The following is a 14,092-nucleotide window of genomic DNA, read 5'->3' on the forward strand; positions in this document are numbered from 1 at the left end:
CACAATGTTATAAAACTGGAAATCTACAACAGAAAGAAAAGGAACAAAAAGACAAACACATGGAGACTGAACAACATACCATTTCAAAATGACTGGACACTAGAGTAAACGAAAACGAGAAATTAAGAAACTCCTTAAAACAAGCAAACCTATAACACATCATACCAAAAACTCGGATACAACAAATGCAGTTATCTGAAGTCAATTTATAGCAATCAATACACACACGAAATATGAGAGAAATCCAAAACCAATACTAATAAAACACTTCCAAGAAGTAGAAAGAGGGAAACCACATAAGTCCTTCAACAATAAAGGGAAAGAACTAATAAAAATTGAAGCAGAAATAAATGAACTGAAAAATGGGGGGGAAATCAACAAGACAAAAAGTTGGTTATGAAAAGATTAACAAAATCGACAAACTGCTAGAAAACTTAACAAAGGAAAAGAAAGATGCAAATATCTAGAATTTGAGATGAAAAGGGTGCCATCACAAAAGATCCAAATGAAATAAAAAGATACATGTAGAGCAAAAGAAGAATTAGAGGTCACCAAGAGACTTCCAACCAAGAAAGATTCTAAAGAAGTATGTATGTTGCCTTCACAGGAGAATGCTAGCAAGTATTCAGGGAAGAGCCATAACTAATTCTGTGCAGACTATTCCAAAATATAGAAACTGACAGCAAACTCCCACACGCATTCTATGAAATGAGCATAATCCTCAAAACCTGATCACGATCATTTAGAAAAAATGAAAACAGGAAGTAGATAAGAGTGTCCCTCATCAATATTCTTATTCAACATTGTACTACAATAAACATCTTAGCCAGACAGACAGCAAAAAAATTTTAAAATAAAAGGAATATAATTGGGCAAAAAATAGGTCAAGCTGTCACTATTTGCAGATAGTATGATTTTACATAGTGAGAGCCCCAAGGACTCCACAGAAAGATTGTTGGAAAGTACTAACGAATCTGTTAAAGTAATGGCATACAAGATTAATAAGCAGAAATCAATTTTAATATGCTATTGAAGAGCTCCAAAATAAAAACATCAAGAAAAAAAATTAAAAAAGAGAAAACAATATCATTTATAATATCCATACAAAAGATGAATACCTGGGAATAAACTTAACCAAAGAAACAAAAGACCTGTACAAAGGAAACTACAGAAAAATCAAAATGTGAATATTACTGAAAGCAATAAATCTATAGATAGAACACAATTCTGATCAAAATCATTTTCTTGGGGGCTCATACAGCTCTTATCACAATCTATGCATCCATCCATTGTGTCTAGCACATTTGTTCATTGTTGCCATCATCATTTTCAAAACAATTTCATTCTACTTGAGCCCTTGGCATGGGCTCCTCATTTTTCCCTCTTCCCTTCTTCACGAACTCTTAATAATTCATAAATTGTTATTAATTTTTCATGTCTTACACTGTCCGAGGTCTCTCTTTACCCTCTTTTCTACTGCCCATGCCCAAGGAGGGGTTACATTGTGATCAGTGCCCCCTCTTGTTACCACTACTCTCACAGCTGTCTACAAATGGGTTTGGGGTCTCCAGTCCACCCTCCCCCTCAATCACATCAATAAGGCTTTTTGTTCTGGGTCTTTGATGCCAGATACCTGATCCCTTCGACACCTCTTTATCACACAAGCTGGTGTGCTTCTTCCATGTGGGCTTTGTTGCTTCTTAGAGAGAGTCACTTGTTCATCTTCAAGCCTGTAAGACCCCAGATGCTATATCTTTGCATTGCTGGACACCATCACCTTTCTTCATTACATTTGCTTATGCACCCATTTGTCTTCAGCAATTCTGGCGGGAAGGTTATCACAGAATGCCAGGTGACTAGAACAAAGTGTTCTTGCGTTGAGGGAGTACTTGAGTAGAGGCCCACTTAATTGGACCTTTTGGACCTACTTTCTATCCAGCTCTTGGTAATCCAGGGTGTGTGCTACAGACTCGTGGACTTAATATTGTTCTTTGGAGGCACACAATATCTTTCATAGGCCACACCAGAAAGAATCCATGTGGAAGCTACATTCACTGGAGTTTGTAAACTGGGCTTTCATTCAAACTCATCAGGAGCCCTTTGATTTAAGACTGAAATTCATCAGTGTGAGAAGATGATGACTGCTATCCCAAGTTATGGAATTGGCAGTTATTGGACTTTGGTTTGACTCTCTGGCCTTCAGGGTGCCTAATGAATGGTGATCCAGGAATACCAAATATTTACTACTTTAATGCTCTTCTTATTTTGTTATGACATGTATTAGTCAGGTATGCATGTTGCTACCTTTTGGAATGAATTTTGTTGAAAGTTTTGTTCCAACATCAACCCTAATTATTTGTGTAAATAGTGTCCAGCCCAGCCTGTGTGATCACGAGGTGTCAATGGGATCAGGTATCAGGCATCAAAAAACAAAAAGTCCTTTCACTGTGATGAGTGGGAGTGCGAAATGGGGACACAAAACCCATCTATAGGCAACTGGACATACCCTTACAGAAGGGCCTTGGGGAGGAGACAAACCAGTCAGGGTATAGTATAGTAAAGATAAAACATACAGCTTTCCTCTAGTTCTTTAATGCTTCCTCCCTCCCACTATCATGATCCCAATTCTACCTTACAAATACGGGTAGACCAGAGGATGTACACTGGTACAGACAGGAACTAGAAACAGAGGCAATCCAGGACAGATGACCCTCTGAGGACTAGTAGTGAGAGTGGCGATACCGGGAGGGTGGAGGGAAGGTAGGGTAGAAAGGGGCAAGGGATTATAAAGATCTACATATAAACTCCTCCATGGGGGACAGACAACAGAAAAGTGGGTGAAGGGAGACGTTGGACAGTGTGAGATATGCCAAAATAATAATAATTTATAAATAATTAAGGGTTCGTAAGGGAGGGTGGGGGAAGGAGGGTGAAAATGAGGAGCTGATACCAAGGGCTCAAGTAGAAAGAAAATGTTTTGAAAATTATATGGCAACAAATGGACAAATGTGCTTGACACAATGTATGTATGGATGAATTGTAATAAGAGCTGTATGAGTCCCCCCAGAAAAGATTTTTTAATAAATTGTTCAGAAACTTGAATTTAATCTATATAAGTCAACAATTCGAGCATGAATTGATGTCTGAAACCAGCCTATACTTCTATATGCTTTTCTCAACCGTGTTTTAAATTCTGTATCATTAGCTAAATGAATAACACTATCGTTACCTTATGTCCCAGGAAGATGGTTTGAAAAGTTTTCGTTATCATAAAATGATAATGTTGTTTCTAAAGTGAACCAGAGACATATATAAACCACAGATATGTGAATGGATTTTGTGCTCCCATTTAAATCTAGCCCCAATCTAAGAACTATGCGTTCTTAGGATGTGGCCCTCTTTAATGCTTAAAGAAGTCACTAAAGATATAGGTGCTATAGAAAAAACAAAACAAAAGAGAATGAAAAAACAACAAACAAAGCCCAAGTAATATACTCATAAAAATTATATCTGTTTGTAATTAATAGATAAAAATTTTACTAGTACATTGCTTAGAACACATGGTAGATAAATGGAATCACAGAATGGAATTTTCCCACTTTTTGCAGTCCATTGTATATTCAATATTTGTAAGTCTTAACATTTACAAAAAGTACAAAACAAGGTGATCTATATTAAACATAATGCCTGTGCTATAAATTGTCATCACAAGGTAATTATTTTACTATTGATTCGAACATTTTCTTCATTCAATACTTTTATTGAAGTTCAAAGTATACATTCTTAAGACAATAAATACCTGGCTGTTTTTTCTTAGTATCACAGAGGTACCATCATCAACTTCAAATTCTCCATAGTCTCTTAGACACCGTACCTGAAAAGAAAATCAGATATTTTATCCAAATTACCTTTTAAAATATGCAGTGATCATAACATGAAGTGGGATTATATAAATGCCCGAACAGTAAAAGTACTGTATTTTATGTGTCTGTTTCCTCCTCTGTGTACTTAGGACCCTTACTATTCCCAGATATTTACTGTGGTCCTAAACCTAAAGATCTCAATTTCCTACGTCACCGGGAAGGGAAACATAAGCTTTGCAAATGTATACATGGATGGTATTACCAATAAGGAAACCAGGGATTTAGATAAAAGGAGACTACATAGTTGGACGTTTTCCTCTCAAACAATGCACTATATTAATCAGAAGGAATAAAAATGAGGGACATAACAGTGGCAAACAAGAAAGAAAAGAGCATTTTACCTCAACTAGATTGACCAGATCCTTCCCATAATCCATCAGGATAAAAGAACATACATCTAAAAACAAACTGTTTTTCTTTTTAACAATTTATTGGGGCTCATACAATTCTTATCACAGTTCATACATATACATACATCAATTGTATAAAGCACATCTGTAGAGTCTTTGCCCTAATCATATTTTTCTCTTTTCCTTTTTTACATTTTATTAGGGACTCATACAACTCTTATCACAATCCATACATATACATACATCAATTGTATAAAGCACATCCATACATTCCCTTGCCCCAATCATTCTCAAGGCATTTGCTCTCCACTTAAGCCCCTTGCATCAGGTCCTCTTTTTTATTTTTTCCCCCTCCCTCCCCTTTCCCCCCTCCCTCGTGTGCACTTGGTAATTTATACATCGTTATTTTGTCATATCTTGCCCTATCCGGAGTCTCCCTTACCCCCCTTCTCTGCTGTCCCTCTCCCAGGGAAGAGGTCACATGTGGATCCTTGTAATCAGTACCCCCTTTCCAACCCACTCACCCTCCACTCTCCCAGCATCGTCCCTCTCACCCTTGGTCCTGAAGGTATCATCCACCTTGGATTCCCTGTACCTCCAGCCCTCATATGTACCAGTGTACAGCCTCTGCCCTATCCAGCCCTGCAAGGTAGATTCGTATCATGGTAGTTGGGGGGAGGAAGCATCCAGGATCTGGAGGAAAGTTGTGTTCTTCATCGGTACTACCTCGCACCCTAATTAACCCATCTCCTCTCCTAAACCCCTCTATGAGGGGATCTCCATTGGCCGACACTTGGGCCTTGGGTCTCCACTCTGCACTTCCCCCTTCATTTAATATGGTATATATATACATATATACATATACATATATACATATACACACATGCACACATACATACACACATATCTTTTTTTTTTGCATGATGCCTTATACCTGGTCCCTTGGCACCTCGCGATCGCACTGGCCGGTGTGCTTATTCCATGTGGGCTTTTTTGCTTCTGAGCTAGATGGCCGCTTTTTCACCTTCAAGCCTTTAAGACCCCAGACACTATCTCTTTTGATAGCCAGGCACCATCAGCTTTCTTCACCACATTTGCTTATGCACCCATTTGTCTTCAGCGATCCTATCATGGAGGTGTGCAGTCAATGATATGATTTTTTGTTCTTTGATGCCTGGTAACTGATCCCTTCGGGACCACTCGATCACACAGGCTGGTGTGTTCTTCCATGTGGACTTTGTTGCTTCTGAGCTAGATGGCCGCTTGTTTATCTTCAAGCCTTTAAGACCCCAGTCACTACCTCTTTTGATAGCCGGGCACCATCAGCTTTCTTCACCACATTTACTTGTTCACCCACTTTGGCTCCAGCCGTTGTGTCGGGAGAGTGAGCATCATAGAGTTCCAATTTAATAAAAGGAGATATTCATGCATTGAGTGAGTGAACAAACTGTTTTTCAAAGGAAATCAAGTCTTCCAATCTCTTGTTTCTCAGGAATACTTAAAAATACATTTAAAAGATTCAGTTTCATGCTCTTTCATTTTGCTTACACAGTAACTTAGCAATCAATTAATTTTCATTTAGTATTTTAAAAATAAAACAAAATTTATGGAAGATGGAATGTTAGATTACATTAAGATGCTTGAAATTAAAGTGCCAACATCCAATCATTTTTGACCTATAAAATATAAGCTTAATATAGTTCAGCTCACACATCACTATTACCTTAAAACTGTGAATCAAAGTTTGTTGCAGAGAGGGCACTATAAGTATTTCCATACTCCTGTCCCTCTATAGCAGTGTTTCCCAAAGTGGGGATACTGCAATGATCCAGGAGGAGTATAAAGCAGATAGCTACACTTTATCCTGGAGTATAGGCTATTGTATAAAAGTTTTTAATTTTACACACACACACACACACACACACACACACACACACACACACACCATAGTGAATGAAGGGGTAAGTGCAGCGTGGAGACTCAAAGCCCATTTGTCGGCCACTGGAGATCCCCTCATAGAGGGGTTTAGGAGAGGAGATGGGTCAGTCAGGGTGCGATGCAGTACCGATGAAGAACACAGCTTTCTCCCAGATCCTGGATGCTTCCTCCCCCAACTACCATGATCCGAATTCTACCTTGCAGGACTGGATAGGGCAGAGGTTGTACACTGGTGCATATGGGAGCTGGAGGCACAGGGAATCCAGGGTGGATGATAACTTCAGGACCATTGGTATGAGGGGCAATGCTGGGAGAGTGGAGGGTGAGTGGGTTGGAAAGGGGGAACTGATTACAAGGATCCACATGTGACCTCCTCTCTGGGAGACAGACGGCTGAGAAGGGTGGGGGGGGGGTAAAGGAGACTCCGGATAGGGAAAGATATGACAAAATAACAATGTATAAATTACCAAGGGCACATGAGGGAGGGGAGAAAAAAAAGAGGACCTGATGCAAAGTTAAAGTGAAGAGCAAATGCTTTGAGAGTGATTAGGGCAAAGAATGTAGGGATGTGCTTTATACAATTGATGTATGTATATGTGTGGATTGTGATAAGAGTTGTATGAGCCACTAAAGAAATGTAAAAAAAGAAAGAAAAAAAAAAAAGAACACAGCTTTCCCCCGGATCCGGGATGCTTCCTCCCCCCAACTACCATGATCCTAATTCTACACTGGTGCATATGGGAGCTGAAAGCACAGGGAATCCAGGGTGGATGAAAACTTCAGGACCAATGGTATGAGGGGCAATGCTGGGAGAGTGGTGGGTGAGTGGGTTGGAAAGGGGGAACTGATTACAAGGATCGACATGTGACCTCCTCTCTGGGAGACGGACGGCAGAGAAGGGTGGGGGGGCGGGGGGTAAGGGAGACTCCGGATAGGGAAAGATATGACAAAATAACAATCTATAAATTATCAAGGGCTCATGAGGGAGGGGGGGCAAGGGAGGGAGGGGGGAAAAAAAGAGGACCTAATGCAAAGGGCTTAAGTGGAGAGCAAATGCTTTCAAAATGATTAGGGCAAAGAATGTAGGAATGTGCTTTACACAATTGATGTATGTATATGTGTGGATTGTGATAATAATTGTATGAGCCCCTAATAAAATGTAAAAAAAATGATTAGGGCAAAGAATGTACAGATGTGCTTTATACAATTGATGTACGTATATATATGGATTGTGATAAGAGTTCTATGAGCCCCTAATAAAACAATTAGGAAAAAAAACAGGCCCAAAGAACAAAAGAAAACTGGGTTAGCAATATATATATACATAAATTAAAATATCTATAAAGAGATTCTATCACCGCCCTCTAGTTGATTCTAACTCACAATGACCCTATATTGGTTTTCCAAGGCTGTAAATCCTTACAGAAACTAAGAGTCTCATCTTTCCCCTGAGCAACAGTTGGTAAATTTGGACCGTAAGAACCTCAGAACCCTGGTGGTACAGCAGTTAATCACTGGGTTGCAATCTGCATGGTCGACAGTTCAAAACTACCAGTACCAGTAGGAGAAAGCCTGGGCTTTCTACTCAGAAACCCATAGGGGATCCCTAGGAATCAGCATTGACTCCATACCAGAGAGTTTGGTTCTGGAACCTTATGGTTAGCAGTCCAATCAATGCCTATCCTACAATGCCAGCAGGGATCCTAAGAAAGAGATGAAGAGATGTAGTCAATGAATAAGGCCCATCTAGCAATCATCTCTTATGCATTGTATTATCAATTCTAGCCTATATGGCTATGGTTAAAATCCCATTTTGGAGGGATGGTTATGTGGAAAAGCCATCTCAGAAGCAGGAACACAGAGAAATGCTGGACCATCAAGGTGTAAGAGGCCCTAGTGGGACATACTTGAGATCTTTGTCTGAAGTGGTAGAGACTGAGATGGAGGCATCAAAGGCTGCATCACAGAGACCATGGGACAGAACAGAGGGACTAGGCCAAGACCAGAGCTGAGGCAAGGCGTCCATGACATAAAACAGAGGAGCAATACTGAGACTATGATACTTTGAGGCAGAGCAGTGGGCTGCCTTTCTGGCCCAAAGAGGCAAAGGGACTATGTGACTGAGAGGCTAAGGACTAAAGACTGACATGACTGCTGGATGACAGGAGAGGTACACTTACTGTTTCCTGATGCTGACTTGTGGTAACTAGTTACCTTCCTTAATAAGCCCACTAAATTGTGAATATTGTCTGTGAGTTCTGTGAGGCCAACTGGGACCGATAATTGAACCCGACAGAAAGGCAGTGTGTGAGGGAGGAGTGGGTGGTGTCAGAATAGATATTGAAGGATGAAGGATGGAGGCATGTCTGAACTCTGCCTCATGGAAACAGTGAAGCCAGAGAAAGTCAAATACGGCCCTCTGATATGTCTTCCTACATTTAAAGAAGCCAATCCAATTACTAGCACTAACAAATAAGAGAAACAACGTTACTGGATAACTCAACAGGATATTTGAGTTAGCAGAAGAACAGAACAGCTTATTGAGTCTGAGGAACAAAAGTAAAGAAACATGATCCCAAGGAACACCATCAAGCAAATCAATGCAAATATTATGGAAGTCCCAGAAGAGGGCAAAGGGTAACTAAATAAAACTTAATAGACAACAGCAGAACATTACCAAAACTTGACAAAGGACAAGAATGTACATATCAATGACACTTAAGAATTTCCAAATCAGAAGAAAGCCTGAGAGATCCACACCAAAATATCTTATCATCAAACTCTTTAAAAAAAAGATAAAATCTTGACAATATCAAATAAAATGAAGTACCAATTTACATATATAGAAACCCTGGAAACCAGGAGGTAATAGAGTCACATATTTAAAATAATGAAAGAAATGAACAGCCATCCAAGATTCCTATAGCCAGCAAAACTTTCCTTTATAAATGAGGATAAAATTCAAGAAAACAAATAAAACCTGAGGGAATGTTGAGACATTCCTTTAGATTGAAATACAAGGAGAGTAGATTGCAAGATGAAGCAATATAGAGAAAAAGGTGTTAGGTTCCTGGATTCAGGTACCTGAAAGAATTCACACAGCAGAAGCAGGTTTGTAATCCAAGTGATTTTATGGGGAAAAGGGAAGTTTCAGGTATTACAGCCTCAAAAAATACACATTGTTTTAAGAAAGCATACAAGGATCCGCAGAACTGCACATGGGTTCACTGCTGAATGGGGAAAAAACACATAGAAAGAACAGGAACACGTAACCCAGCACGTGGAACCAGGAAATCCCAGGGGCCAAAAGGGCTCCCACCCCCCACTTGTGGAGAATGCTGGAATGGAAGGAAGTCAAGGCAGGGTCTTTATTCCCTCCTCTCCACAACGGCTGGGGGAAGCATGGTTGAAGGTATTGGTTGGTTCCACTGGCTTGAGTTTAGGCCCACCTGTGTGAGGTAATGTAACTGAGCCTAATCTGTGTGCCCTGGTGGACCTCCCCTCGGGGCGGAGGGAGCTCTTGTCTGAGCATGCTCAGTTTGATTGTTCTAAAATTTAACGGATGCCTGATTTCGTCCAATCCTTTTGCTTTAGCCTTATGCAGTTAGTGCGGAGACAACCCCCTTGTGGTGCTTATGTAATCTGATGTCAATTTGGGACTTGAGAGGATTAAGAGTGAAGTGGTGGAGTCTAGTTGGTCAATCAGGATAGCCAGTGAGGCCTCTGTGTGGGCATTGCCTTCGCCTGAGAATTCTGGGAACTCCAGTATTTCCTCCTTAAACAGGAGACGCTTCTCTCTCTCAGCTCACTTCCTTGGAGATGCTCTACTGGCAAGACACATGGCACTACGTCCTGGTAGCTGGGAAAGCCACACAGACCTACCCTGATGCAACAGACCTCTGGAGCCAGAGAAGCTACATAGAGAAGAACCCTGCCAGCGCTGAGATGTTTACAATGCTACTGGATCCAAAAACTTTCTACTCGCTGGTTCAAGATCGTCCTGCAATCGGAGTCATTGCATGTTTCGTGAGTCTGACGAGGCCTTTACAGATTGGTATCAGACATATGGGCTAATATTGGGCTCACGGACTTGACCTGGACTGGGCTGGGACGTTTTCGCAATATTCAGTTGTTCTTCTATATAAACCTCTTTCTTATAAACATGAGTTTCTATGAATTTGTTTCTCTTGTCTACCCAGACTAACACTCCCCCTTTATGGCCCCTATTCTGGCTACCTAACATATTTAGCCAACACCTAAGTTGAATGCAAACATTTTTCTTTAGTCTTCTTTATTCAATATTCAAAAGTATACAAAAGAGGATAATAAAGATGGTTCAAAATCCAAAAATTAACTAAGCGCCAAAGTACGTGGTACTACTGGAAGAAATGAGGAGCAAAGAGAGGATAACCCACTTAACAAGTAACAAAATGACAACTATATGACAGGGACTTCAAGTGTGTGCAAATATGGAATTTAAAAACTGAAAAAAGTCCCAGAAACATTTGAAGCTCCTTGGTAAGTACTTCCTTAGTGGTAGTAACTTTCAATATGAAAGTATTAAAATGTCCAGTGTAAAAGCAGAGACCTTGTGATATGCATATGATACAACTTTGCTTATGGAAAGCTAAGAGGATTCAACACATTAATGAAGAACTGAGACTAAAGCTTTCTGTAGGGATTATGGCTCGATGGAAAAAAAAAGCCTCATGCTCGGGCCAATAAACACAATGATAAAAAGAGAAAAAAATAAATTGACACGGATTTCATTTATTTCAATGCATAATCAACATTCATGGAATTAGTGAAGAAATCAAGCCATGAGATAAATGCTGCAAAAGACTTCTTTAAAGTGTTAAAGAGCAGCAGAGTCAGCAAAATGACTGTCAGACAACAAACTCGGACAACTCTCAGCAATTATAGAGAAGGTCCACTAGGAGCGATATCCTAAACTTCATGGAAGAGAATCTCAATATGAAGTACATCCAAGCTTCTTAAACTGAGAGAGCAGTAGCAACTACTAACAGATTCCCCTCTTTGTTATAGGCTGTCCACACGCTGGGGAAGCGTCCCTCCTGCCTGGCATAGCCAATTTTTTCTGGTCCCTGAGCTAACCCAGCTGACCAAGCCTCTTGGCTTGCTGTCCTCTGGTGAAGAACAGCTTTGCAGAGTCAGCTTGGTGCAGACAGTCACTAGCCAAGCTTAACTTTTGCTTTGTTCTACAGTTCCACCAGCCCTTGCTCAACATTCCTCACCTTGCCACCCCCAAGCAGTAAATGTGTTAGCAAAACAACACAATTAGGGGGCAAGGGGGAAAGAGAAGCCTAGCACTTCCCGCACCAATCTCAAAGTAGACTTGAGAGGTTTAATTTAACCCCCCCCCCCCCCATTGGGTGAGAAATCCACACACCTGGCCTCTAGACCTGGCAGGAACCCCATCTTATCCCTCAAGGGGTGGAGTCAAGGGACAGAGTTTTTGTGGGTTTTGAACTGCGGACCATGCTGATCGCAACCCAATGTGTAACCACTGTACCACCAGGGGTCCTTTTATCTCAGTAAAACTATGAAAACTAGTCCTCGGTTTATCTGACCCCAGCCATGCTATTTTTTAATCACCTAATATGTATATGAAAGGTGAACAATGAATAAGACAGAGGTGAATTGATAACTATGAATTATGATATCGCAGAAAAGCACTGACAAAACATCAACAGCCAGAAGAGCAAACAAAGCTATGCTGGAAGAGCTACAGCGGGAGTGCCCCTTAAAGAGGCCGACTCCGTGTATATGTCATCTGGATGGCAAGTCCCTGGATGGTCAAAAAGAGGAAGCCTCTCAGTGGTACACATTGACACCATGACTGCAATAATGGGCTCAAACAGCAATGTTTGAGAAGAGGGTGCGGGGCAAGGCAGTGTTTCATTCTGTTGTACATCTAGTTACTATGAATAGGACTTGGTGGCACCTAACAAAACTATATTCATATCTCCTTCTTACATAATAGGAGCATAATCCACACATTCAATAAAATCCATTCTCAAGAGGTAAAACTTACTTCAATATATAAGCTTTGGGGAGGCTTCATATCCTGTGTTATGTCCAAACCTTCATTTCCTCCCAATGACCTCATGTAAGTAGCAAGGGACTTCTTATAACAATTGAACCATTCTATCTGAAAACAGAAAAATGGTCTTTTTACCAAGTGACAAAGAAAACAAGCTTGCCAACATTGTGTAATCGTGACTTCAAACAGCACATACGCCCATGTAGATCATGAGTGTGGCATTCCTGTATTTATATAGCGAACATTAATGGTTGTCTTCTACGAGTCAGGAACTGTCTGTGCACTTAGGATGGAGCATTCAACCAAAACAGACAAAATTCTTGTTATCACATAGCTTACAAACCAGTAGACCTAAGCACAGATCTAAAAAAACCATTCAACCAGAAACAACACTACGAAAAACACATGATTCAGTTATGGTCGCTTTAAATACTGCACGGACTCTTTTTATAAGAATGGAACAACATGCTTGAGCAGACAATGCAAATGTCCCCAAAGAGAAGGAAGGACAAGCAAAATGAGGAGTGCACACAATAGAAGATAGTGAGGCTTACTTTGGAATTCAGTTCTAAGTTGTATCTGACAAGGGTAAACCTTTATCACATGTAAAGTGGCGCAAGAGGTCACATTATTTTACGACTGCATTTGTAGGAAAGTCAGTCATCGGAATTCTATAAATGTAAAAAAGTAGATTAAGAGTTGCCAAAGGGCTGGGGGAAGGAAATAATAATAAAAGGCATTTGTTATTTTTTAAAGTCTATTATGGTTAGGGTGAAAGTTTACAGAGAAAACTCATGTTTTATACAATAATTTATATATATTTTGTTTTGTGACATTAGTTGCAATCTCCTCAGAATCTTATTTATGTATAATTACAGAAAGGTAGGCAAAACAAAGATGTACAGGTTAATGACATTATTAAGAAACAGCCTGGTCAAGGAGTAACACATCCTCAGCCCCAAAATGGAGACTTATCATTTTGTTCCATTCTGAAAATTTTACATTATCACCCAAGAATGCATCCCTAAAACACTAGTTTAGTGCTGTTCATTATTTGTACTTTAAATAGATCCACACAGTATTTATTATTTTGTGACAAATTTCTTTCACTAAACATATTTTGGATTTCTGAAATTCTACTTTAAAGTGATGAAGAGCAAGGATGTCACACTTTGAGGACTGAGCAATGCCATGGGATTTTCCATTGACCTTAGCCATGGGATTTTCCATTGCCTCATAAGCATATGAAAGTTGGACAACAATTAATAAAGACCAAAGAATAGATGCCTTTGAATTAGCATGTTGGCAAAGAGCACCGAAAGTACCATGGACTGCTAACTGAACAAACAAATCTGTCTCGGAAGATCACAGCCAGACTGATCCTTGGAGATGAGTATGGCAAGACTTGTCTCACAAGTTTTGGGCATGTTTTCAGGAGACCAGTCCTTAGAAAACGACACAATACTTGGTACAGTGCAAAGTCAGTGGGAAAAACAAAAACAACTCAAGGAGATGAATTGATACGGTAACTCAACAATGGGTTCAAACATAACAATTGTGAGGATGCAGAGTCCAGTAGTACTTCATGCTGATCTAGACAGGGCCACTATGAGGCGGAACTGACGAGAAGGCACCCACCACTACTATGTTGGTTAGTATTGGGTTATGTGTTGGCTAAAGCCAAGGTCAACAGTTTGACTCAACCAGTTACACCTAGGGAGAAAGGGGATTTCTGCTCCTATAAAGAAATATAGCTTCAGAAACCTAAAGAGCCAGTTCTACTTTGCTCATCCTTAAGGATTGTTAAAAGTCAATGG

At 40.2% G+C, this 14,092-nt stretch overlaps 1 protein-coding gene across 1 annotated transcript in view; it reads right to left on the reverse strand.

Moving 5' to 3' along the window:
• Positions 1-3,745: 3,745 nt before the first annotated feature.
• The window catches only part of LOC142440572 (DNA replication complex GINS protein PSF1-like), a 30,102-nt gene continuing 19,755 nt past the window's right edge, over positions 3,746-14,092 (reverse strand). The window contains exons 5-6 of the mRNA XM_075542935.1: positions 12,267-12,383; positions 3,746-3,874 (exon numbers count right to left, since the gene is read on the reverse strand). Coding sequence (XP_075399050.1) covers positions 3,746-3,874; positions 12,267-12,383 — 246 coding nt within the window. The remainder of the gene's footprint in view (positions 3,875-12,266; positions 12,384-14,092) is intronic.

Source organism: Tenrec ecaudatus, chromosome 2 (genome assembly GCF_050624435.1).
Source record: "Tenrec ecaudatus isolate mTenEca1 chromosome 2, mTenEca1.hap1, whole genome shotgun sequence".
Classification (NCBI taxonomy): Eukaryota; Metazoa; Chordata; class Mammalia; order Afrosoricida; family Tenrecidae; genus Tenrec; species Tenrec ecaudatus.